Source organism: Ammospiza nelsoni, chromosome 1, assembly GCF_027579445.1.
Source record: "Ammospiza nelsoni isolate bAmmNel1 chromosome 1, bAmmNel1.pri, whole genome shotgun sequence".
Taxonomy (NCBI): domain Eukaryota; kingdom Metazoa; phylum Chordata; class Aves; order Passeriformes; family Passerellidae; genus Ammospiza; species Ammospiza nelsoni.
In genome coordinates, this window is record NC_080633.1 from 104969158 (window position 1) to 104996045 (window position 26888).

The 26888-nt window shown below is 36.5% G+C and overlaps 1 protein-coding gene across 4 annotated transcripts in view; it reads left to right on the plus strand.

The window, feature by feature from the left end:
* Positions 1 to 26888, plus strand: part of LPIN2 (lipin 2) — a 43826-nt gene that overhangs the window by 10562 nt on the left and 6376 nt on the right. For 3 of the 4 annotated variants that reach the window (XM_059485847.1, XM_059485839.1, XM_059485863.1), the window contains exons 2-17: positions 3450 to 3650; positions 6034 to 6129; positions 9501 to 9799; positions 13838 to 13945; positions 17804 to 17927; positions 18561 to 18882; positions 19124 to 19223; positions 20017 to 20204; positions 21381 to 21474; positions 21811 to 21880; positions 21980 to 22069; positions 22762 to 22844; positions 23936 to 24080; positions 24833 to 24981; positions 25441 to 25527; positions 26726 to 26878. In XM_059485847.1, coding sequence (XP_059341830.1) covers positions 3459 to 3650; positions 6034 to 6129; positions 9501 to 9799; positions 13838 to 13945; positions 17804 to 17927; positions 18561 to 18882; positions 19124 to 19223; positions 20017 to 20204; positions 21381 to 21474; positions 21811 to 21880; positions 21980 to 22069; positions 22762 to 22844; positions 23936 to 24080; positions 24833 to 24981; positions 25441 to 25527; positions 26726 to 26878 — 2300 coding nt within the window. In that variant the 5' untranslated portion in view covers positions 3450 to 3458. The remainder of the gene's footprint in view (positions 1 to 3449; positions 3651 to 6033; positions 6130 to 9500; positions 9800 to 13837; positions 13946 to 17803; positions 17928 to 18560; positions 18883 to 19123; positions 19224 to 20016; positions 20205 to 21380; positions 21475 to 21810; positions 21881 to 21979; positions 22070 to 22761; positions 22845 to 23935; positions 24081 to 24832; positions 24982 to 25440; positions 25528 to 26725; positions 26879 to 26888) is intronic. The other variant, XM_059485856.1, reaches the window with a different exon arrangement.

Here is a 26888-nt window from a genome sequence, read left to right on the forward strand (position 1 = left end):
AACCTCAGTTTTTATGCAGAGTTCTGGAATTTCACTGCATCAGGCAATGTATAGATTCTGGATATCGAAAGAAATAAAAATTGCAAACCAAACAGCATTGTGAAGTATTACTGCCTTGCCTTTCTTATTACTGCCTGTCTTTTCCATCAGGCTTTTGTCCTGAATTTCTGAACTAGCAATCAGCATGCTTTTTAGGTTTTTATAGGAGGTTAGGAAGGCATACTGCTCTCAGCCTTCAAGGCAGTGATATTTAAGAAATGGTTACTAAACATGAAACAAAGAGTATTATCGAGGAAATATTTTGTCTTACTGGTTATGCTGTGATCAGGATATTTCTATTGCATTTGCAAAAACTAGCACAATAACATTTTACACCATTCCTTTCTTTCTGTAGTCTGATTCTGTACTTGTTCAGCACAAGTTTTCCAGCAATATACAATAACATTTAAGGAAAACAAACAAACCCAAGCAAAGCTAAAACCCATTCCTAGCCCCGCAAATGTTAAAATCTCCCAGCTGGGCTTCTATTGACATATAAGATAAAATGGTTTGTTTCTCAGGTATGTAGTGACACTTCATTTCTATTTGATCATTTTCTTGCTACAGTTTGAACAGCCTTATATAACAGGTTTATCTTGCAAAGTGAATCATTATATTAAAAGCTGAATTGCAGCCTGGTAAGCAATAGTGTGCATTAGTTTATTACCTTTATCTTCTTCGGTTTACTTGCAACATACAAAACAACATTTACATTGAGACTTGGATCATAAAAAGCTACTTTCCTTATAAGCAATGTTTTTAATACTTACTAGGTACAAAAGTTCATGACTTTTCCAGATGTAAGAGTGAACTGGTTATGAACTTTCAAATGTACGAGGTTATTCAGTGTATGTATGTTCATAAAAGTGGCTGTGCTATGAGCAACAGAAATGAAACCGATACCTGTAGAAGAGAGAACATTGCTACAGGATACTTTTGCTACAGAAAGACAAGAATATGTGTAGAATGGGTGAATGCTTTGGACTTGTGTGGGCTGTGTGGCGAATTTCTATGGTCAAGTTAGCATGTATGTGAGAAAAACTAGGTTATTTATCATCTGAACTCAGTTCCTAGCAGAAGGTGTGAAATTTTGATCTTGTAAGAAGTCACTGCTTAAGTCTTAGAGAATATCTTGCTAATGCCCACTTCTCAAGTCCTGTTCGCTGAAATGAAATACACAGAATGGAGATCCTGTTGAAGAGTTTTATTCCTGATTGTGTCAAACATTTATTTTTACAAATGCAGTCTCCTTGGTGACATGAAATTCCGAAGCTGATACTGTAGACAGCTTTTGGAAGTGGCTAAGTTAGACCCATGAATGATAATGATTATGCATTAAAGATTTTCTTTTTTCATGAGATTAAGTTCAAACATGGCTGTCGTATTAGGTGAAGACTAATTGCTTCTACAGGAAAGCAGAGATACTGTAACATCTCTGTGTTGAGTTATAGTTCCATGAGAGCAGCAAGTATCTCACTTATCAAAAAGATGTTCAGTTCCCTGCCTCTTTTTTTCCCTCCCTTAAGCTCTCTGGTGCTGCTCAGGGCCTCATGACTCAGGTGTTTGTCATGTTCTGCTTAATGAGCTGACCTAACTTACTAACAACCTGCTGAAACAAACAACAAAAATGGTAGACTTTTCCCAGCTGTGTCAGGGAGCTAAAATCAGCTCATTAAGAGGGTCAGATGAGGAAAGGTTGAAGTGAGACCTTCCCTCTTTAGCAGGAGTGAGCTATTACTTCACTATCAAGCAATCAGTTTTATAGTTGTACCTGAAGCTACTTGCAGATGAAACTGAATTAATGACTAATGTTGATAGAGAGTCCATCCTCCTAATCTCATTACTCACTCAATGACAGTCTGTTCTTTTTGTCTTCATCAGCAGGCTGCAGGGAAAAAGTTCACTAGCACGTAGCCTAGCATAGTAATTCCATTATAATTTCAAGACACTGTTAAATCTGTATTGAAAACCATCCACCTTCCTTTGTAAGTCTTGTGAAGAGGAAGGAATTATTTTTAAAAAACATTAGTATGATTCAGTAATGTATGAGAAGCCTGAGATGGAGAAAAATGTTTCCATAGCTGCTGTGTGAAAGTAGTTTTAGATTTCTTGCCTGTTTAAATTCTATCAGTATAGAGATGCCACAAAAATGGCCACTTTTGGGTGAGTGTAAGATACCCTGTGTTACTGTAAGGAAGACTTTGGAGGCTCAAAAAAGAATAACTGATTATATAGACAATTAAGCAGTATCAGTAGGAAGAACTGTTGTAATGCAGTATAGTTTTGTTTAGAGGTATTAAGAAGAATCCTAAACCTTGTTCAATGACTAATAAAAATAGAAATGCAAACAAGAAAAAAAATCATTGTAGATTTTTTCTAGAAATAATATCCCAAAATAGTTTTTTTAAAAAATATATATAATTTAGGCTCTTTTATGTGTTCAGTGTTATGGGTTTTGCTTGTTGACAGTGGTTCTTTGTTCTTCTAAATATCTTTAACTTCAGAGGCTGCAGTTGCTTGGATGTTGTTTAAATGAGCTTGTAGCAGACTTTTGGGTGGGAGGCAGAAGATGGTAGGTAGAATGAGGAAGAGTTGTACTTAGGTTTCTATCAGAACATTTTCACAGTTTTTCATCCTCTTCCTGTTCAAGCTCAGATGTTCTGAGAAATCTTTGGACTTTCATTTCTTATTAGTTCAAATTGTGTTCTTAGTCTGAAAGACTTGCAGTCATTCAGAATTCATTCATTTACTTAAGTATTTTTAATGGATTAGACAAAATTTTCAGTAAGTGATTCTGTGCTCTTTATCCTGTTTACAGTAGCATAATCTTATTGATGTATGTATCTCTTTTCTCCCATTACATACTTTGATAATTTTTCTAAGATGACTCAGCTGTTTCTGAAATACAGAGCTGTAAAGGAAGAGTTACATGCAGTATGTTCTACATACCTTTTCCTGACTTGTAAAGATTTTTTCTTTTTGAAACCTTATGTACAATTATCTTCATTTTCCATATAGGATTGGTTGTATTAAACAGGCAGTCCTCTGGAGAATGAAATTTTCTTTTTAGCTTATCTGAGTTATTAAGCATCACTTAAATCTAGGCTTTGAGATCTAAAAATGACGTCCTTCAGAATTTTATTTGAAGTACTTAATTAGTGATAGATTCAAGTTGATAAAGCATTAGGAGTAAGTTTTATAACTCTGGATACTTTTAGTAATAGGATTAAGGATTGCCTCAAAGTTCTGTTGATTCTTGAAAGCATTTGTGTAAAGCTTGTTACAGTAGAGTAATTGATAAATGACATATATATAAATTGATAAATTGCTCATCTATAGAAATGGTTTTTTAAAAATTAAAATACCTACTGTGCTTTAAATTTACTTTTTTTTGTCTTTCTCTCCCTTAGTCTCAGACTATGAACTACGTGGGGCAGCTTGCAGGACAAGTCCTGGTTACTGTGAAGGAGCTGTACAAAGGCATTAATCAGGCAACCCTGTCGGGCTGCATCGATGTCATCGTGGTCCGGCAGCAGGATGGGACATTCCAGTGTTCCCCTTTCCACGTCCGCTTTGGGAAGCTTGGTGTACTGCGCTCTAAAGAGAAAGTGGTGAGTTCAGGAAGTGGGCCAAAACAAAGTTTTGAGGACCAGTTCATTCCTTTTTTTACCCCTCTTCCTTCCTTCCCCAGCTCCCCACATTCCCAGTTAGCAGGCCGGTTTAGTCTAGAACAGTTGCTCATAAATGCTGTACAGGGTGGTGGTTTTAGAATGCAAAACAGAACTTCTTGTGGTTATCTAAGGACTCCGCAAAAATGCTGTGAAAGAAAAACTGTGACAGCTCTGGACCTATACAAAAAGACAAATACCAATATATAGACTTCACAGTTTTAAAATGTTTACATGGGGCTATTTGTTTACTTATCCGAGTATGCTGGGAAAGAAATGCTTAATGTTATTTAAGTGATCCCTGATGTAAGCAACTCTTTTTGGAATGTCTGAAGGACTAACAGAGCAGATGTTAAAATATTGCTTGTTATAAATATTGCTTGTAGCTGTGCTCTAGGCTGATTTGCAATAAAAAATGCAGTTATTAAAATCCACAGGCAAGTGAAAACTGAGACTGAAGCTTTGTTCCTGTGTGGGCATGTTTGAACGAGAACCTGGTACAATTTCCCATCCAGCCGTTCTGAGATGGTGCTACCCAAGCAGGTTGTCCTTCCATCCCCTTCCCACAGGCTTTGTTAATCATGCCAAGAGAGTGAGTTGGGTTGGGTTGGCTGGAAAATGGAGCTGTTTTAGGGGGACTTTACTGTCAGTAAGGAGTACTGTGTACGGCATGTGGGTTTGCTACCAAAAGATGAGCTGATTTAAATAGGACATAAACCCTCACGATTATATTCTGCTTTTTTAAGGAGTAAATGGTTATTGCAGGAAGCTACCCCTATCTTTATATTTTGGTTGTAAAAAGTGAATAAAATGAAACTGAATGAGCAATTAGGTCAGGACATTTTTTTGTTAAAGGTCAATAGTTAGAGTTACATACATTAAAGTTGTATGTTTATCATAGTAACACTACTCACATAGGTGAGTAGCCGGCTTTGTGTTTATTTCCTATGTGATTTCCCACTTGTTAGTGTTTATTTTAATGAGCTTGCTGATGACAAAGAATATATTTACCTCAACATTTTGTAACAGGTTACATTACAGTTTTCAGTGGGGTACAAAAGAGGTGGTATAGCTGTACTTTTTCTGACATCTAGGCAAGGGAGATATGCTTACAACGAGAGTGTCTGAAATTAGAGGTTGTTAAATGTCTTTACACACTTCTGAGTAGCTGAACCAAATTTGAGAGGTTTTTAGCTTATGGATACCTCTAAAAAGCTGTTGAATAGTAGAAACATCTACTTTTGGTCCCTGTTGTACTAGACTGTCAGTGTAATTCTCAGCTTTTGCTTGTGTAGATGACTGCTGCTCCTTGTTTCCTCCATCCTGGGAGTTACTGTTCACACAGTTCTCTCAATAGTCAGCTGTGTTTGTTACTGCGTTATGGATGCATTTTTCTCTGGCATGTTATGAGGCCAAGCTCAATTTGTAGTCCCAAGATGTGTGGGAACACAAAGCATGTGTATCCATGCTTCAGTTTCAGGTAAATACGGAGGTCTCCAGAAACCAGTGTGAGGTATAGGTACTAAACTGAGACATGTTTGTATGTCTAAACCAGTATAAAGCAAAGGTGAGGTTTTTTAAACTCATGTTGCTGAATTGGAAATACAAGAAAATATTTAAAAAATAAACAGTTGTGAAATATATATGATTTTCACATCAAAATCAGTCTGTTATTGTGGAAAAGAAGAAAAGTGATTATCTTAACGATTTGGATATAGTTCCCATGCATGTTTGGTTATTTACCAATACCAATACTGGCTTTTCTTGGTGAAAAAGTACCTTTTTAGTACAATAAAAACATTATTCTCTGATTAAAACACTATGGTTGCAGAAGGGTTGTGGCCCTATGTCATACCCCCATAAACTCATGAGCAGGAAAATCTGAAACACTAACTTGGTTGCAGAAATAATTGGCAAGTCTCTTATCACTTTCAGACAAAGCCTGCCTCCAGGAGGCCTCCAGGTGGAACTTCTGGTGTTCAGGATTCAGATTCATACCAGGCCCCAATTCAGACTGGGATTTAAACATCTGAACAGTCTGTCATTTTTCCATCAAATAAAGAATATATCAATGATTGTATTAACAAGATTCAGTCTTGATATCAAGTTTAATTTTTTTTATTTTTCTTGTGGTTGTTAGGCTCTCTGCCAGGAGCATCATGTATTTTGCAGGTGAACGAAGTAAAGAACATTATGACTTGTGTCAGAAAGAGGAGGAAGGGACACCCTTATATAGTGAAACAAAGTTTACTCTCAGAGCTAAGCAGACCATGAGGTCAGCACTTTCCCCATGATGAATTACTTAGAATAAATTCTCTTTCCACAGATTGATATAGAAATTAATGGCGATGCTGTTGATCTGCATATGAAATTGGGTGACAATGGAGAAGCTTTCTTTGTGCAAGAAACTGAGGAGGAAAATGTAAGGACTTTGTGCTTCTTAATGGCTACAATGTAGTAATAACACAGTAATGGGTTAAAAGTGCTTCATACAGTGTTGTCAATATCCTCACTTCTGTGAAAGCTAGATTTTCTGTAACTGAATCTTAACATCTTTTTCATATGCTGCCAAGTTGTTGATGCTTTTTACAATTCTGCTGCCAGTAAGAATAAAGTAACTAATTATTTTCATTAATTAGAGCATTATTTGGAAGATGGGCTGAAGTTTTCTTTTTCTTTGTTTTAGATAATTCATTCTTGTTGGCTGCAGTTATGCTGATTGCTGTGTCTTAAAATAATTTTTGCTTTGAGTTATTACAGCTTGTGCTTCTACTAATGAAGGTAGTCTGTTTTGGGGCATATTTTTAATTTGTCTTACAAATTTTAGCCTAGTTTTTCACAATTTTATTTATGAAAATTTCACCAGGTAACAGTAACTTCTTTGACTTAAGAATTTATTTTTCAAGAATCTTTTGCCAACTGGAAGCTAATGAGCCTCTGAAAAACAGGAATAATGGTTCATTTTTTACTCTGATTTCCTAAGGATATGGGAAATATGTAATCACAGTATTGGTCAGTCCTGAGCATTGCTTTTGATTGCTTTTGAGTCTCGGCATCTTTCAGCAAGCCTGAAGGAAAGTAGTTCTAAATACAAGGTTCCAAAAGGTTTAATGAAAAATAGTCAGAAGAGAGAGGAAAAAAGTTTGTCACAGAGAAGTAAAAGATAAAGCGTTAATTTCCTGTTTATTAGGAATCAGTGTTTCAAGGAAATGAGATTGATCCTGTTTTTAGTTGAGGGTGCTACTTGTTTACTTTGGGGGATCAGAGGAAGCTCTCATATTGAAAGCAATTAAATACAATTTGAAGTGGAAGGAAAAAATAGGCATTAATACCCCAAATGAGCTTGGGGGTAGGGTTTTGTAACACCTACACAAGGAAGGTTGGGTTCTGTGTCAGTGTACACTATGATTAAAATAAAAACTGAAAGCATTTTTTTACAGGTCTGGGTGGTGTCAGACATTGATGGGAACTGATCAGTGTCATGACTTTCAGAGAGGAAGGGTGGTAACTACTGCCTTTGTCCCCAGTAAAGTGTTTTAAAGAGGCTATTGCACTTGCATAGTACATTTTTATTTATAACATGAGTGCCTTAACTATGTATAATGTTTTCTTGAAAGCTGGTAACTCATGCTGATAATATAGATTAAATTTGCTACAAAGCAAAACTGAGTTGTTTTTACTGCTTTTAGGCATTTTTCCCCTGCAACTGATCAACATCTTTGTTTGCCTCTTGAAGCTGTGCTTAAGGGATAAATCACAAACCTTTCATTGATTTCTTTTTTTTTTGCCCCTTTGAGGGCATTCAGAAAGCTCCTTTAAAGGATCAGTCTTTGCATTTTTCACATCTTGACAATCAATCAGAAGTAATACCACTCACCACATAAATACCACTGTCCATGTAAATCAGGACAATTTTCCAGCCAGTTTCTTTTAACTTTTTCTGAGTGTGTTTTTTTTAATGTATTTTGTTATTCTTGGTTACTTATCACTAATTGTGCAGAATATTACCTTCAGTTTAGATGCTGGCATTTTGATTTCAAGGTTTTTCTTAATGCAAAGTCTGTGTGTCATCAATGTTGCATAAGGCTGTATTTTGTTCTCCTTTCTCTATGTCACTCTACTTAACAACCAGTGGAACAAAATTTTTTCTGTAACTCATCATTCAATGAAAATTTGAATTTGGTTTTAAATAGCAGATAAGACTTAGAGCACATCAAAAGTAATATCAATGCTCTGGCTGTGTCTCATCAGTGTTCCTGACTAACCTTCTGCATAAGAGTCCAGTAAAATAACAGACATCTTGTAATTACTTCTATTCTCTACCATGAAATTGAGTTCCATAACTTTTTCTCTTCACTATGCAAATTCCATTCTCTTCTGCCTTTGTTCCATCTTGTCTTTGTCCCTACACGGTGTGTTTCTTTCAGACTAGGTGTCAGTGTCTTTTCAGTGTCTTGTTACAATGTAAATAAACCTCAGGCAGTCCATAGCTGAAGCTTTTCCTTCAAAGGGCAGTGTGTTGTAATTAGTTGAGGGCTGGTTGTTTGTATGTTGGTTTTAGGGTGAGTAAATTATAGTTGACTTTTTCTTTTTGAAAGATACTTTGCATAAATAATGTCTGACATGTATGACATGACTGAAGGCACCTTTATAATTTTGTGGGTAACACTAACTGAGAGGAGAGGTAGACAGGTCAGAAAAAGCCACCACAGAGAGCCAGCTTGGCAGGCTGGGAGACTGGACCAATAAGATTCACACCAAGTTTTAACCAAGATGCACAGGCAGTCTCACGTAAGGCTTGGGAGTGTGAGCTGGCACACACAGCAGTGCAGGCTGGATCCGACTGAATGAAATGCAGCTCTGCACCACCTGGCCAGCAGTGTGCCCAGGCTGCAGTCAGGGCAAATGCATCCCAGGTAGCATCAGCAATAGCACAGCCATCAGGTGAAGGCATGTGGGGCTGTCCTGCTCATCCTGGTGTGTGTTAGATCAAATCTGAACACAGTTTTGGCCTTGCCAGTTCAAGAGAGACATGGAAAGTTGGAAAGAGCCCGGTGGGGGGCTGGAGAAATTGAAATAGCAAAAAAACTTGCTGGACCTTATTCTATTGAGCCTAGAGAGGATTCAGGGAAATCTAACCACAGTCTTGCAGTGCCTACAAGGTAGTTACAGAACAGAGACACTCTCTTCACAAAGCTGTCTAGCCATAAGATAGGGCAGAGGTCATGGGGAAAATATCAGCTAGATATAAGGAAAATCCTTCTGTACAAAAGCAGGAATAGGTTGCCTAGAGAAGTGATAGACTCCCTTACCAGAAATACTCAACCTTTAGCTTGACAAGGTCCTGGATAACCTAACCTGAGGCCCTGCTTTTGACAGAAGATTGGACCAGATGGTGTCCAGATGTCCCTTTCAACCTGTACCTTCCCATGAATCTGTTTCAAAATAAACAGCAGTGGATTTAATTAGCCCTTTTTTTTATTAGCCCATTTAATGAGCCTGGAACTGGCATGCTCAGGGCAGATAACTTCAAAAACATTCCACTGACTGGTTGCTTGTTTTGCTGGCAAAATCAATTGTTTGTGCCTGAAAACTGTAAGAATAGTAGCGTGCATTTTTCTAAACTTTTTGTAATCATTCTTGTGATGAACTTGGTTCCTTTCTAGATATCATCTTCATACCATTGGGCATCTTTGTGTCTAAATATAGGTACAAGGATTAATCTGTAGCTGACAACTACCCTGTGTGCACAAAACAAAGCAGAAAAAGTAGCCTTTTTTTCTTCTTCCCTAGGAAAAAGTTCCTGCTTATTTGGCAACATCTCCAATACCCACTGAAGATCAATTTTTTAAAGACACTGACAGTCATTTGAAATCAGGAGAAAATGAGAGGACATGTGCAAACTCAGAAATTCCACATTCTGGAGAAACAGAGAGTGTATTCACCCCAGGTTCTGTGAAAAAGAAAAAAAGAAGAAGAAAGAAATACAAACAAGATAGCAGGAAAGAAGACCAGATCTCTTCTGCTGGGACTGAAGACATTTTTGAAATGGAAATAAGCTCAGATGATGAGAAAAGTGTACAGCCCCTAAGGTAAGCTCTTAGATAGTTGCTGTTTTCACTGTTACCACTGGACATTTAAAAGGTGGCTTGTTCATTTCCTCCATGCAAGTATTGCACAAATTTTGATAGGCTCTGCCTACCAAACAACAAGCGAGCTAAACTCCAAACAGGTATCTTCCAAATCTTCACGGATTCACCTTAAAATTGGGCCATTTTTTAATGAGCATTTCATTAACTGCATTTAATTAAATGCAGTTAAGCCTACTATGGTGAAGAAGTGTTGCAGTGATCTGTTGTGAGTGAGAAAGTTTCAGTGCAATTTCTCTGATGAGGCAGAGTGATCTTCTGGTGTCTGGTAGCCTCTAGATAGACTGCAGTGTGGAATGCCTGTAGCACACCACATCTGAATTTGGCTTCTCATTAACCTGAAGTTTACCATGGCAGCTGAAAATTATTTAAATTAATGTCCCTTCATGTTAGTAAGGAGAATTCTTTATACATGAGTGAAGAAGGTGGAGAGAGGGAAGGAGGAAAAAATATCAATCCTGTATTTTGGGGTGGATAAATTCTTAGTAAAGGGCAGCTTGTGCTAAAGTGGTAGCACATACTAATAAGCTGAAGAATTCTGTAGGGTAAGATAGGGAAGGAAAGATGAAGGTTATAAATGAAAGCTCCCAAGCATATAAATGCTTCAAATCCAGGAAAAGCCTATTCTTCAGGACTTGGTTTTCAAGAAAGTTAGGTGTTTCGCTGGATGGCATTGTTGTTAAATGTATTACTGGCTGAATAAATTCAAGGTCAGGTCTGGGAATTGAATGTTTTGGTGTAAGAGACTAAAAAGCAACTGAAAAAAGTCCTTCAGTATGGATCTTCAAAGGAGATTTGTAAGTTACTCAAATTTAGTAGGTACCAGACAAAAAGGTTAGTGCAACAGGAAAACATGAATCTGTTATCATGCCTATGACCAGTAATACAAAACAAACAAAATCTGGATTTTAAAGTGTTTTTTAGTGTGTCTGTGGCTTTCTTAGTTAATATGCCTTATTTTATTAGTGTCATATTTATGTCACTGAATTGTCATTTAGATATTCACTGTTCTGTTTAAGTCTTGGCATTTGTTTGGTTTGATTTTTTTTTCCAGTTTAAGTAAAGGAAGACCTTTTGCTTAGTCTTTAGCATGCAGTTATTAAGACAACAAAAATTAACTTGTCATAGTAAAAACCATCAAAAATAAAAATAACTGTCAAGTACAGGAAGAGAGAAAATATAACCCAATAATTGTTTATTCTTTATTTAACATGTCATTACAAATGTATGAAGTATTTAGGAATGACATGTAACGGCTGTAATAATGGCTGCTTTCATCCAGTGTTTAGGTTTCAGATTGCTATTCTAGCAATTATCTTACTTTGTCTAGAGGTGAATAAAAATTACGTGTTTGATCAGAATGTTGAATGTTTAGCCATAGCTGAACAGACCATGGTGTTTTCATCAAGTTTATTCCGGTTTTATTATTTCTATTCTTTATAATGAAAGTTTGGCAAGGCTTTTTATTTCTAAACATTTTTTTAATGTGTATAAGCAGAAACAGCAGTAGAAGTACATTATCAGACAGCGTGTTATAAAGCAAAAAGAAGATGATTTTGTAAAAGATGGGTGTTTTCTTGTGAGCAGCAAGTAAATGCAGAACTGAAACAAAAAAAATCTTTGTAATGGTGAAGGCCCAAATACATTAGGTTTGTGGCTCTGTCAGTTAGTCAAGTTTCTATAAACTCATTTCAGTGAGTTACCAGGGCAGGAAATAAAATGCCTTGCACGGGCATGCATTTGTTTGCTTCCCAACTAAAGTTACAGTTGTGAAAAAGTGTTTGTAAGTTTTGTCTTCAAACCCTGTGGGGGTGTAAGGTGGTATCAGTAGTTTTGTTTGAGTTTATGTTGTTTTGGTTGGTTGTTTCTTGGGTGGTTTTTTTTTAGTTATAAATGTGTGGCTCTGAAAAGGAAGACGAAAGATAAGAAATTAGAAACTTAACTGTTCTTAGGCATTGCTTCAGGTTTCAAAGTGAAACTAAGAAAGGAAAAGGGAGGCTGATGTTTTAACAGGAAGGTCAAAAATTCAGTCACAGGTGCCAGTGATAATGTCTTATCTCTTTGGTTTTTTATAAAGCAGAAAGCAAGCTGTTTCCTGTTTCTTGGGAAAATTTATTACCAAGTGTTTATCAGCTTTTTTCAAAGTATGTTCTTTGTCTTTTCCAGCTATGATTTAGATATGTTAGTAATGCTGGACTTACATAAAATAATATTAGGACAACTGAGATTACAGTATGTACAACTCAGAAATAGAGGACATTATTTCTCCAGTGCTAAGGGTGATAAAGAGTTAAGGTGGTTATCTGACTCTGAAATTGTATACATGTATTTAGACTATATGTAAAGTGGACAACAAGGAGATGATGTGGTAATGGTATTTATAAATGTTGTAAAATAAATAGCTTAGAGTTGATGGTGCAGCTTGAAGTTACAAGTTGATGCATACTGATTTTTCCCCTTATATTTTCAATAATCTTTGACTACATTTATATATTTAACTTTTGTGTTTATCCACTTAACAGTTAAATTTGATTTTTTGCATCCTTTGTATGAACCCTTCTTGTTGCTGATTTCCAGTGAATAAAATTTGTTCAGTACCACCCATGTGTCATCCTGCCTCCCTCCCACTGAAGTAAAGATATTGAGGACCTCTTTGATTTTTTTTTTTTTTTAGTGTTTACTTAGTTGTTCAATCATACTTTTTTTTCCTCCTTTGGAGATACTTAGTACTGCCAATAAAGATAGTGTGAAACACATTTCTTTCACACTTAGCTTAGTTTATGAATACAAAGGAAGTACAGTCTCTGCAGTTCTCATCTTAAGTCAGGCAGCATCATCAGGTTTCATAAGAATACTACTGCAGAATAACAAGTGGAGCTAAAAAACATATTTGGACTTCAGCATCTACCATTACCTAGACTGTCTTCCAAATGAAAGACTTGTGCAAATGAGGTAGATCACTGTAACTGCTTAGTGTCTAATCGAGTAGGCATGCAAATTCTAAATATTTACACATTTGATAATAGCAGAATGTTTTATTTCCTCCATCCATAAGAGAAATAAGCATTAGCATTCTAAAACAAATCCAGTGCAACTGTGCACTGGAATAAAAATAGTTTTTTCTTTCATAATAATGGCTTAAAATAATTTCTGTTGCATTTTGCACTTAAATTCCAGTCATGTCTTCTTTGTATTCTTATCTGCTGTATAGCCATGATGCCCTTGATGTAACCTCAGACATGTTAGTTGTACCCTGAGAATAAGTATTTATTCAGTTAAACTTAGAAAGCTGCAAAAAGATCTGAAGTATTTTTTGATGGTAATATTTCAAGGGGACTTCTGTGTAAAATAGGTGTATGCCTGGTCAGTGGGCCTTACTGTTGGTTGGGTGTGGGTCTTTGATGTAGATACTGAGTAGACTTCCCAGTGCAAAACAAACCTCACTGTTCAGAAAAGTGCATTATTTTATCTCCTTGTTGGAGTTGATGCTAATCTGTAAGCGATTGGGTAAGTTGTGATGCTAGTACCTACCCCTGGTTTCTTACTGTTTTTAATTTGTCAAATGTACATTGTCAAAACTAACCTTTCTAGTTCTACTTTTCCAGTGATTGTAAAATTCACACAGTAAAGTTCACTGTGTAAAAGTTTATCTTCATCTTTGTATTTTGTTATTGTTATCTGCCTGTGTAGAGTAAAATCATTATTCATGTAGAGTAGTATCATTTATGCCATTGTGATTTCTTCAGGATTAACTTCCAGGAGTAATAGTTTTTAAAATTTGCAATATTTTCAAGTATTAATAATAGTTTTTAAATACTTTTAAAGTTACATAAAGTGTCTTGCAAACAACAAATCCTTTAAGCTATACACTCCTTACTTTTGCTCTTAGATTTTTTTAAAATAACATCTATGTAGTTTCTTTCACTGAATTAATAACACAGATTTCTTATAGCTGACTTAATGTCTTATGTGTCTCCACAGAGGATCCTCAAATTCATCACCAAAGGGTGAAGAACAAAAAGAATCTTTGATTTATCATTCAAAAGACCATTACCCCTTATCTGATGGAGACTGGTCCCCTCTGGAGAAGTAAGTCACTTTGTAATGTCATCATTTGTGTAATGATGAGTAATTATAAAAAAAATTACTTTGTCTTTTTACTAATTTTCCTCCTCATCTGTAAAACTATCGAACTTGCCCAGCTTCTGTGAGGTCAAATGCAACACTTGATACTAATTTGAAACTTTGGGAAATTTACAAAATGTATTATTTCACTGTTAAAGAGAGAAAATACAGTTAACAAGTTTCCCTCAAGCTGAGAAGGGTATGGAAAGTTGGTATGTTCCCAATGATTCACCCTAGCATAAGCAGTACTTGATCTGCCAGAACACAAAAGTGATGGGTATGTTAAGGTACATTTTGCTGTGTGAAGTAATCCTAATTGCTCAAGGTAAAGCCAGATCCTGAAGCTGAATCATATTCCACTTCAGAACAGGGGATTTGCTGCAGTTCTGGTATCTTTCTTTGTCCAGAGATAGTGAAATCATCATCAGTTCACTGTGGATTCTTAAAAATGGCATAATACAGCTTCCCAGTTATTTTTCAGTGACCTTCTGTATGTACATTCTTCAGTACATTCTGATGTTCATGCTCTTCCTCTTGCATTCAGTTTGTAATTTTTCAAGGCTCACACTTTGGATTTTACCACTCTAACTTCAATTTCCAGATTCATAAGAAAGCATTTTGTACATATGTGGTAGTACTTTAGGTAAATTTTGTACTTTTCCTGAACCTTGGACATACAGGAGAGGGCATATATGTCTCACAGAGCATGCTAAGTAGTGTCTTGATTTATCTGCACTCTTTGGCAAGTGTCTGGTTGTACTGCTTTTCAGTTTGATGGAGGAATTTGCCTCATAGCAGGTACATTCACAATGTCAGTGAGGATTACAGCCTTCCATGATGGCTTTTGTTGCTTGTTACCTGCTCAGTGCACATGTACATGTCCTTCTGCATTAATAGCTGGTGCAGAATGGAAAAGTTCAACCTTCAGCAAATATTTTTTGAAGTGTGTATGATCTGTCTGCTTCAGGTGTTAGCAGGCCTTTGGCCTCAGTGGAGTCAGAATGTACCACACCATGCTTGGTGCCTGCTAATTCCCCCAGTGCATAGCTTGTTAATGAACAGAAGCAGTTGGACAGGAAATCCCATTATCATTCCTTTTTATGTTTTGGACTGACAACCACATCCTCAATTACACTTAATGAGATGCAGTCCTGCAATGTTCCCCAAAGGTTTGTGGTTTGTGACTGAAAAGCAGTCACAGTGTTTGACCCTTAGTTGCTGTATGGATTATATCACCTAGATGAATGTAGCATGGAGGCATATACTTGTTTTCAGTTTATAAAACTCTGAGCTAACACAGACTAGCAGGTTATATCTGGGAGAGAGAATTCATGCATCTCTTCTCATTTAGGTGTTATGGGGCCAGTCTCTAATAACTTGTTTGTGCCTCATGTGAGGTATGTGGGCTTTTCACAATTCTGGCGTTGTTTTTATCAAAAAGCTATCCAGTCCACCTTGCAATTCAATAGAGAAATTGGTAATTTTCCTTTTTGTCTTTGGGGAGGATGTTGGGTCAGGGATTCTCTGACACAAGCCATCTAGGAGAAGAGAAATTTTGCTTTAAATTACTTCTCCTAAGTCACCAAAGAAAGATTTTATCATGTAGCTATCATACAGAGGAAGAGAAATGGGAAGTTTTAATAACCTCCGTTTTGGAGATCTGAAAAAGCTAACTAACTTGTAGTTCAATTAGTTGTCTCGCTCTTCAGAACCCTTGCAGGGAGCTCAAGGAAGAAAATAACGCAAGTCCTTTCCATGGGGACACTTCTGTTTGTCCTACTCAGTGTAATAAGATGGAAAGCACCACTAATAACTATTTGATACCTGATGCCATCAGTATTCACTATTACAGGCATGGGCCTTTTGGTTAAACACTTCTGCCTGAGAGTGACAGTGAAAATCATACCTTGAGGGGAAATAAAATAGACTTAGGGTCCCAAAGCCCTGAAATAGTCAATCTTTAGCAGGAGCTGCTGAATATTAAGAATAAGACTTAAAAACAGGTTAATATTGTGCATAGCTGCCAGGTGACTTGTGTAGGTGGAATAAATTATTTGACATATAGGGCGAGTTAGTTCATGTTCTTCCTGAAAACAAAGGTGTACATGTATTTTCATCAGTGTGTCACTTTAAATAAGCCCTTCTAACAGAGTACAGAAAGTGTCATTCCTGTATGACATTGTTAACTGAGAACTGAGGGGGGAAAATACCAGTTTTCTTTTTGTGTCCATGGGTGATTAAGACTGGAAGTCAACTGAGATGACAACTCACCATTGTAGAGATGTTTAAATGTCCTGATATCTTGGATTTTTAGGGTGCCCTGTCAGAGCAATATGAGGGATTCTTACTGTCTGGATTGTGATCTGTGTAATGTCTATTTTTGCAGTCTGAATTGTGATCACAGCTTAGTCCTGTATGATACTACAAAACCTGAGTTCCTCAAACCTTCAAAAGTTGATATGTGGTGCTGAATTAGGTAACTAATCCTTGTAGGAATTTTGTATGGAAAAAAATTCCATAAATTAAATACCTGTAGGGAGTTACTTTAAAATTTTCAGTGTTAAATCATTGAGCAACCCAAATTGGAAGTGACCTCAAAAGTTCATCTGACCCAAGTTTTCATGGAAGAAGGAGCCTCAAAGAGATTGTCTAGCACCCAGATCAGTCACAAATTACAAGTGCAGCAACTGCAAAGACAAGTGTGCAGTCGTGTGCTGGGATGCCACCACCAAAAAGCCAAACACAGGCTGGGATCTGTGTGGTTGGGAGCAGCCTTGCTGACCTGGGGACAGCCAGCTGAGCCTGAGGCAGCAGAGCATGGCTGCAGCAACAAAGGCAAACTGGATCCTGGGCTGCATCCACAGGGCATTAGTGGCAGAGACAGAGATGTGATTATCCCTCTCCTCAGTGCTGGTCAGGCCACACATGCAGGGCTGTGTCCAGTTCTGGTCCCTACAGTTTAAATTCAAATACTGAGGTTTGTTTATATAAACCCAAACCATTATATGTTATGAATGTCAAAGTGAAAAAGAGCAGCATTTCTGTAATATGGAATATAATTGCCCTATTCAAGGAAGGGTAGACAAAACCTTAAGTTTCCTTTAATCTCTAACTTCCTAAGTGCTAAATTATTTTGAAATCGCTCCTTTCTGGCATTTTGTAGGGTGTTCTTCTGGCTAAAAAGTAATCTTGACTGAGGTAAATTTTAGATGTCTGTTTCTGATTTATGGATAATAACCACTGTAGAAAAAATAAGATGAATTTTAAAGGTCATATAGTCCAAACACATCTGACGGAAATTTCCAAGTAATCTCCTTTTCCTTTCCAAAGTTATCTTCTGAATGTTTTTTTCCCTGCACTGGGAATTGATGTTGTGCACTTGTGAGTTATGTTTGCAAGAATTTTATTATTCAAGTCTCGGCATAGTAAGCTGAAATGCTATCTTTTTACAGAGCTAAGGAATTTAAAACTATTTTCTGTCTTACTTTTCGATGAACTTTTTAGTTTTGTTCTTCTTTTGTTTGAAAAATGGAACATGGACTGAAGGGAGAGCTATTCCTGCACTGCAGATGCAGTGGAGGAATCTGTTTTGTGTGATCACTATGTAAGTCCTTTAATGTCTTTAATGTGATTTTGGTTTTAACCTAATTTCTCACCGTTTGAAAACCCTGCTGGGCTTCTTGCCATGTTGCCAAATAATTGAAGCTCTGTTAAGCTGTTGAAAACTCTACCAACAGTAGCTGGACAACAAATGCATTAATGCATTTTAAACACTGGCTTTCTTTTTACTTTTTTTTTTTTTCACTCTTATTGATTTGATAGCCCTTTCTCTGAGCAAGTCTGCCCTAAAAGTGATTCAGAACTAGAAGTTAAGCCTGCTGAGAGCTTGCTCAGATCTGAATCTCACATGGAATGGACATGGGGAGGATTTCCAGAGTCAACCAAGGTAAATGTCTTTATTGTCTCTAACTTTGTAACTGACTTTGGGCATATTTAAGACTTTCCTAGGAGAGGATTGGAAATCTGCTGTTGTTCAGGTACAGCTGAAATGGGGAAGTAGCAGCCCCTTGTGGCAGGCAGAGAGTTAGCTTTGTTGAATTCAAAAGTTGCTCAACAAAGTAATCCCAGAAAACCTAGCAGTGAAATTTTTAGTCAGAACCTGAAGGAATTTTTAGTCAGAACCTGAAGGAAACAATTTAAGAAGTTAATTTTCTTTATTGTAGAGTAAGTTCTGTTTCATTCTGGAGGAACTGTAGCCTTGACAAGAATAAATTTGGTATCTAAAGAGGCCCTGGTAAATCCACACTTAAACTTTCTCCTTGCTGTGGTTTGATCAAGTCAGTGCTTTCTCTATGCCAGTTTCTTTACTGAACTTGTAAATAAGCTCCTATGAAAATTCTTTTGCAGGGAAATTTGCTAATATGGTGAAACATGTTTTATGTTGCTACAATACTTGTTTAAGTTATTTTCTGGTTTCCCTGTGTGACGAGAACTTGTACCATGAGTACAAATTTAATGTTTAGAATGGAATAACGCAAACAGGTGGAGTGAAAGGATTGACTAGACTTTTGTTTTTCAGATAAGCAAGAAGGAAAAACTGGAACATTGCAGAACAGCTACCATTACTCCATCAGAGAAGACTCATTTTAGGGTTATCCTCAGCTCTGATGAAGTTGAAGATGACGATGATGTGAAAGATGCTGTCTGTACAGTACTGAAACCTGAGCCAAGAACTCATCCGCTCCTAAAGCAGATGGATGTTAAAGACTCTCTTGCTTCTGCAATCATAGAACCTCAACTTCCATTGCCAATGGATGGTGATCATCAGTCCAGAATATTGATGGATCCTTTACCAGAAACAAAACCAACAGCAAAAACTGACTCTCCTTCAAAAAAGAAAGGTATGGAATAAAGCTCTTGATTCTTACCCTCAGTGTGATCTACCAAACTTGAGGTCATAGTGGAAAAAGTATAAATGTCCCTCTTTAGTTTTTCCTATTTAAAATTTTATGTGATTAAAATTATAATGAAACTGTGGAACTTAAAAATCATACAAATAAGTGTGAACCTTCCATGATTATATTTGTATTTAACATGTCTGGGTAACTTCATCTTAGTAATCTTAATTGTTAAAATTAACAGGAGTGCACAAGCGAAGTCATCACCAAGGCCCTGATGATATTTACTTGGATGACCTAAAGGCTTTGGAACCTGAAGTTGCAGCACTCTACTTTCCTAAAAGGTAATTTTGAAGTAAAATGCTGCAAATCTGGGTAATTCTGTAGTTGCACGACTTGCATATCATTACATATATTATTTATGTGCCAGTTCTGATAAAAAGAATTGGCCTTCAGGTTTTTAGGCTTTTGTGAAGTACTGAGTACTTACCTCATTGTGAAAATTCTAATTTGACAAGAAACACATTGAAAGATCACATGGGAGGTGACTACTTTGTGTTTTCCTCTTTGTGTAACCTGTTTGCTCTGCAGACATAAGTACATTTAAACTGCTTTTGTACCAGTGCTCTTGTTCAGCCATATTGTAAACTTTTCAGTGGATCAAACTAGTGACTCCAGCCTTAAATGACAATGTGATTTTATTTTTTTAAGGTAATTTTTCTTTTATATTGTACATTCTGCAACAGACAGCATTCTAAAAACACTAAAAGCAGTGCTCTTTTTTCCTTTTTCTTACTTTACAACTTTGTGGTAAAGATTGAGGAGCACAGTATTATTCTGCAGAAGTAGAATACAGAGAATGTTTTTCTCATTTAGATCCAGTTTAGGCAAGAAATGCAATTATTGCCAAATTGAGGGTGGATGTTAGGAGAACTGGAAACAGTCTGCCAATATTTATGAAGGATTGGTGTGGGTGTGTGTTTCTGGGTTTCTTCTTAGGTTTTTTTTAAATTTATATTGTGAAATGATGTAAAAAATTCAAAGGCAAGATTTTTTGGGGGGAGTAATCATATAGTGTGTTCTGTAACCTAAGATCTACATTTTTTTGCAAGTAAAATACTTTTGACTTTCCTTTAGTGATTCTGATCCTGGCTTCAGGCAGTGGACAGAGTCAGATACCCTTTCTGGTTCCCAGTCGCCACAGTCAGTGGGAAGTGCTGCTGCTGATAGTGGTACAGAGTGCATGTCTGATTCTGCTATGGACTTGCCTGATGTTACACTTTCACTTTGTGGAGGTCTCAATGAAAATGGAGAGATTTCTAAAGGTATGTGAAAGACTAAAATATAAAGAGGAATAGAGACCAGGCGGCTAAACAAATGAGGTGGCTTGCATGATCAGATTTCCTCCTTACAAAACTTTGGCTTATTAATTATGCTCATGTTGAAAAAGGGGATAGAAAGTCTTTAATTTTTCTAAAATTCTCAAGCATTTGCCAAGCAGATATAGCAGAATTGAACCTCATATTAATAAAGGCCACTCGATATCTTGAGAAGCTTTCTGTCTCCTTTTTTGTACTATATAATATTTATCTGACCAACTACATTGGTTTCTGGTTGACAGTCCTTGCTTAGTCCTATGTAAATCTTAACAATTCATCTTCTTTCCAATTGCCTGACAATTTTTCTTATTTTTCATTTTTTTTTTCAAAACCCCTTTGTGTTGGACTATTTTCTGATCTACTTCTATGCTAAATGATTGTTAACCTCTAGTTTTTTCTTAGCTGATTTTTTTCTCTTAATACTTTGGTCTATTTACTGTTGAAGTTTATGTATTTTTGAAGGAGCTTTTAGGAGCATGAAATCTTTATGGACATATACTGCAGTGTTTTAACATTACTTTTTTAAATGGTCATTCAGTCTCTAATACTTTAAGTGACATTTAGGTGCTTATTAATAAAGACTCAGGACTGTTCTTGTGGTAACATTGTAGAAATACTGGATTTGATTGGAAAGAAGGATGTCTTGGTTGCAGGGATCTTATGGTGAATCATGGATTTCTGCAAACATATAGAAACTAGTTGTGAAAAGGCTTCTTAGTGATAGTTGTAGTTTTCCAAACCTGAAAAGCTGGCATCACCCTTCCCCCTTTCATCTAGCGTAGTATGTAAACCCCTTACCTGCAGTCATAATTTTGGAAGAAAATTTGCCTGGACAAGCATGGCTTTCTTTCTCCTTTGAACTGAATTAGTTCCTCCTCATCCTTCCTCTTCTTATTTCTTAATGCTCTTTACTGTGACTGTTGAAGTGATTCAAGGCTTCTTCTGTAGGGAGGAGGCAGTCACAGGTAGGCCTTGACAAGTAGGCCTCAATTAGCACATCTTTAGTGATGCTGCAGGATCAGCACTCTGAAATGACAGAAAGGGTTTTCCTAGATGTAAACTAATCAGATGTCTTGGGATTTTATGTTATTACTTTCTAATTAAAATCTCTTTCTATTGCAGAAAAATTCATGGAACATATTATTACTTATCATGAATTTGCTGAAAATCCTGGACTCATAGACAATCCTAATTTGGTAATACGGATTTATAACAGGTAAATTCTCAGTGTCTTGTAATGAGGTCATAGCAAATCCCATTTCAGATCTGGTCTCTGAAGTGAGCATGTTTCTCAGCTTCCATTGCAGTTTGTGTGTGAATCTGTTTGAACCAAAGATTTGCATTAAATTTAGCTTTAGCTTAAGTGAGATTTTTTTCTGTAATTGCCACTAATATTGAATTGTATAATAAAATTACTCTGCTTGCAGAAAATGTTATTGTTAGTGGTTGGCAGCAAATACATGTTTTTTGAACACAAGGGCAAACTTTTCATGCTGATATTTATTGATATGTAGATTTTGTAATATCTTACGAATAATATGTTTTAAAACAGGTATTATAACTGGGCATTGGCTGCTCCAATGATTCTGAGTTTGCAGGTGTTTCAGAAGAGTTTACCTAAGGTAAATAGATAAATGCATATTTTCTTTGAAAATTTTGTATGTAGTAACACTTGATTATTTCTTTTTCTATACTAATTAAAAACATGTCTAATTTTTCAGGCTACTGTTGAGTCTTGGGTCAAAGAAAAGATGCCAAAGAAGTCTGGAAGGTGGTGGTTCTGGCGCAAGAAAGAAAGCATGACTAAGCAGGTGGCTGAGACCTGTTGGGATTTTTTTTTCTGTTAGATGTTGAAAGATAAAAAAATAGTTATTTGTCAGAAGTGCCTCAAAACATTACTCATATAGCTCAGTGTCACTGATAGCCAGCTCATCCAGCAGCAGCTGTAGCTGCATCTGTTTATTTAGCCCCAAATACTGCTTCATTGCTTGGTGCTTTAGTTGCATCAACAAAATTTATTGTATCTGCCTGTTGCGCATTATTCTTAAAATTCTTTCTTCTAAGCCATAAGCAGTTATCAGAGCTACTCTTCAGTCACTGCAGTATGTTTTAGGAATGTACACACAAATAAGTAAGTAGGTGCTGCACTGCATAATACTTAAGCTGAGACGCCCCATTTTAGACTAAATTAAGCTTTCTGAACCTTGAGTATGGGCCCTCAACTTACTTCCCCACAAAAAAAATGTGATTTATAAGCTCAAAGGTTGACAGCTCCTTTTAATGCTAAATTCATCATGTTAAACTAGCAGTTCCCGATTTCTGGCACACAGAGAGGATTTCTTCATAAGCATCCTTTTTTAAAATAACTTTTAGAAATTATTATGTAGAATGGTAATTCTGAGACTTAATATAGTTTATGTACTAATTTGGTAGCTGTTTTTAACTTGGATTTGTTTAAAATGCCTAAAATGTCAATATATTCTTTATTATCATGTTGCTTCAGATACCAGAAGCAAAAGAGGGGAAAACCGAGACGCAAAGAGCAAATGAACTGCCAGCAACTATGAAAGAGCAAGTTAATAGTAGGTGTGTTCCTGTCTGAAGACTTATCTGTGGACTGAATAGTGCCTTTTTCCTTTTTTTCTTTTTTCTTTTTTTGAATGAAGAAATCAGTAGTAATGTACTGTGGGAAAAAACATGTAAGCTACTGAAGAGGAACCAGATGTCTATAGCAAACAACTCAGCAAAATAATGTGACAGCAAACATTGTAGGAACTACAAACACACTACAATTAATTCCTAAATGCTGTTGTGTTTATTTCTTAAATCATAACAGAAGTGACAGAAAAATACATACATGGTACCTTTATCAATAGGCCACCGCTCTGTAAATACAGTGATATTGTTTCTGATACACTTTGTAATACTTTTTTTTCTTTTGTGAAGGCCTAATATTGTATTAATAATTTGAACCATGTGGAATTTTTTGTAACATTAAATAATTGAAACAATAAAATAGTATTCATTACAGTTCACATGTTGCCCAAGTTGTGGTAGACAGCTATGATTGCTTAAAAGCACAAAACTCTCCCATTCTAGGGTATTTATTATGCATGTGCATATTCCTGCATGATTTTGCAAAGGTACTTGTAAATGTTGGTTTCTTAAAGTTTAAAGAACTAAATATATTGTGATTTAATACTTCAGAGAAACTAAATGCTGCTTTTAATCCTGAAATCTCTAATGAGCAGGAAAATAAGTCTGTGAATAACCTTAAAGGTGAGCTACTCCACTAACACCCACAGTTTAAATGCCATAGTAACTGAGGCAGCTTTGTTTAAAAATGAAGCCCTGCTACCCATTCAGTGTCCCTTTTCATCTGCAGTTTCCCTAATTCATCAGCACAGTATTAGTGACCACCTGACACTGTCTCTCTACTAAACCCATTGTGTGTGGAGCCAGCTGGAATACTCATGTTTAGAGCTCCACCAGTACTAGCATTCCAAGTTTTACTTGCTTACTGGCATGTACTGGCTTTATGTGGGCATTCATTAGACCTTAGACTTCCTTAGTTTGTGCAGCAAATCCTCAGCAGAAATTACTGTGGCAAAAGCATCTTACTCTGTTAAAGAAGGATTTCATGTAGCTTACATTTATTCTGGTTGATGTCACGTTAGGCCTCCAGAGGATGATTCTTCTAGTGATGAAGCATCCCAGGAGTTGAAGGAATCCCTGAAAATGGATTCTGCTCCAGCAGAGCATCCACCCCATGGGAACGTTCCATCTTATAAGAAGTCGCTTAGACTGTCTTCAGACCAGATAGTAAGTGGCATACCTGTCTTGTGCATAGGATGATTCAAAATCCTTTAAAAAAATTTCTTTAAAAAGAAATTTAACGTGTATTCCTGTGCAAGGGATTCCTGTGCAGCTGCAGGGAATTTCTGATTTTTTTTTTCTGTTTTTTTTTTTTTTTAAGAATCTGTTTGGATTAAGAAATAGTAATTTCTTATTAAGTTCTATAATCAAACTACTATGTTAAGATGTTGCCAGAAAAGTGCCATTGTTTGCTTCTGCAGTTTGGATATCCTGGGATCTGCACATCTGTGTGAATTTAAATTGGTGTGCAGTTTATTCACGTGGTCTAACTTAACTTAAAAGTTAGTTCTGCAACTGTCTAAATGTATGATTTTTATCAGAGAAGAATTTTGAGGAAAGCATCCACTAAGTAAAAAATACTGTTGTGTCCCATGGCAAACTGGGAGTTCAGTTTGACAGTGCTGCAAGTCTGCTGTAGTGCAGGAATTAAAGTGGCAGAGGGTGAAATACTGTGAAATACTGAATTACTGCTGCTGTAAGGAGTACAAGAACTGTGGACATACACATGTAACCAGGCTGCAACAGACTTGGACAGCAGAACTGTGCCTGTGTTAAACCATGGTTCACTTTCTGATGAGTTAATCAAGATAGACAAAGAAGACTATATGAGCCATTTTGTGCAGCTCATTTATGATTCCAAAATCATAAAAATTCTAAAGGTCGGGCAACTTACATTTTCATTTTCTTTTGTTCTACAGGCAAAGTTGAAGCTCAGAGATGGCCCTAATGATGTTGTATTTAGTATTACAACCCAGTACCAAGGGACTTGCCGTTGTGCAGGAACAATATACCTCTGGAACTGGAACGATAAAATCATCATATCAGACATTGATGGAACAATCACCAAGTAAGTATCTTAGGGGATTTTCTTTCTTTGTTTTTTTTTTTTTTTAATCTTGCTTTATTGATCCTGTCCTGTTTTCCAAAACAAGGTAAAGAAGCTTTATTTAAGACAGCTATTAAAGAATGTTTGTTAATAACATTGCTTTTTATTTTAATTTGTACTTGCCTTTGAAGTAGACCAGAAAATATATTTTAAAAGAATAATGCCAAGATGATAACATTTACTGTGTGATTGTTCCCTCTATTCGACGACTTCTTCAGCCATGGGTTAACTTGGAAACTGACTTGTATTGTATGACCCCACTAATTGCTCAGTCTGGACTGTTTATTAATTCTCTTTTTAAATAGTTAGGACCTTCAGAAACATTTCTGTAAATATTCTTTCTAAATTGTATGTTCATTAGTGGTTGTCCTTAACAAAACTCATATACCACGTGTCATGTACCTTTGATTCTCCTTTTAGGTCTGATGCTTTGGGGCATATCCTCCCTCAGTTTGGCAAGGACTGGACTCATCAGGGCATTGCAAAACTCTATCATTCCATAAACGAGTGAGTATGCAGTCTATGAAACAAGTAGGATTTTCTGGAATATGGGAATTAATGTATAAGTAATTGGATAGTTGTTAAAAATTACTCAGTTTATTAAAATTAACTGGTCGAAATGCTGGAGTGAACAACTTGTGTCATACACAAATGAAACTAAGCTCTTCCCACAGATCTATACTTTTACAGGAATGCAAGCCACCACTTTTACTAGCTCCCTTCTCAGACAAATAGTGTCCTTCCAATGCATTAGTGTTTTCTGGTTTAATGAATTTGCTTCCAAAGTCAGGTGAATGCTCCTTAGGTTAGATTTTATGTTGTGGAACAACTTATTTCAAATACAGTGATGCCAGAAATAAAACTTGCTAACTGAGGATGACCAACTGTTAGAAACTTCAGAATTAAATTAAAATAATCAACTTTTTGTCTTTGTTTTTTAGTAGTCTTTTTTCCACAAAAATATTTGGGGTCTTAGGATGTATTGTTGGCCTTCATGTGGCCCCTTGTGCTTCATGGGAGGTAACATGAATGTTACTGTTTTGTTAGGTTTTGTTTGGGTGGCTTTGGTGGGTGTTTTTGTTTATTCAGTGCATAACAGAAGAGCAGTTCTGGAATTATTTGCCAAATTGAATCAAGTCTTTGAAAATGCACATAAACACTCAAGCCTTTTGTGCATGCAGTAACTGTATACAAATCTGTGTAACAGATGAACAGATGAACATACAAAGTCTGCAGGAAGAATTTAGGGGCTTAATGAATGCTTGTTGTTATCCATCGTTCACTCTGCACTGCAAATTCTGCCAACAACGTGAAAAAGACAGGAGATCTGGCACCCATTATTTTGTGATGCAGATAATTTAAATAATTGCTGTCATCCTACAGCTGGGCTGAAAGAAGCTGAATAAAACCGGTGTGGCACTTATTTAAATACTGTCTAGTCTACCTAATTGTGTCCTCTGACTTTTACCATCCCTATTATGTTTGCACTTCCTGTTTCTCAGTTTTGATTAAGTTGTGTATTTAAACTACTACATGCCTTGCAGATTCTTTTAACAATAGAAAAGTCTTTTCCTTGTGTGTGTGCAGAGCTCTGCAGCAATTCAGTACCTAAACTGGTGCCTCTGGACGTTGCTATAATTGTATACTTCCCTTTGCAAAGAAACTTCAGCAGGAATATGAACTAAGCTGGTAATTTATTTTCTAGAAATGGCTACAAGTTCCTGTACTGTTCTGCCCGTGCCATTGGGATGGCAGATATCACCAGAGGATACCTGCACTGGGTGAATGACAAAGGAACAATTCTCCCCAGGGGCCCTCTCATGCTGTCCCCCAGCAGTTTGTTTTCTGCCTTTCATAGGTAAGCCTGT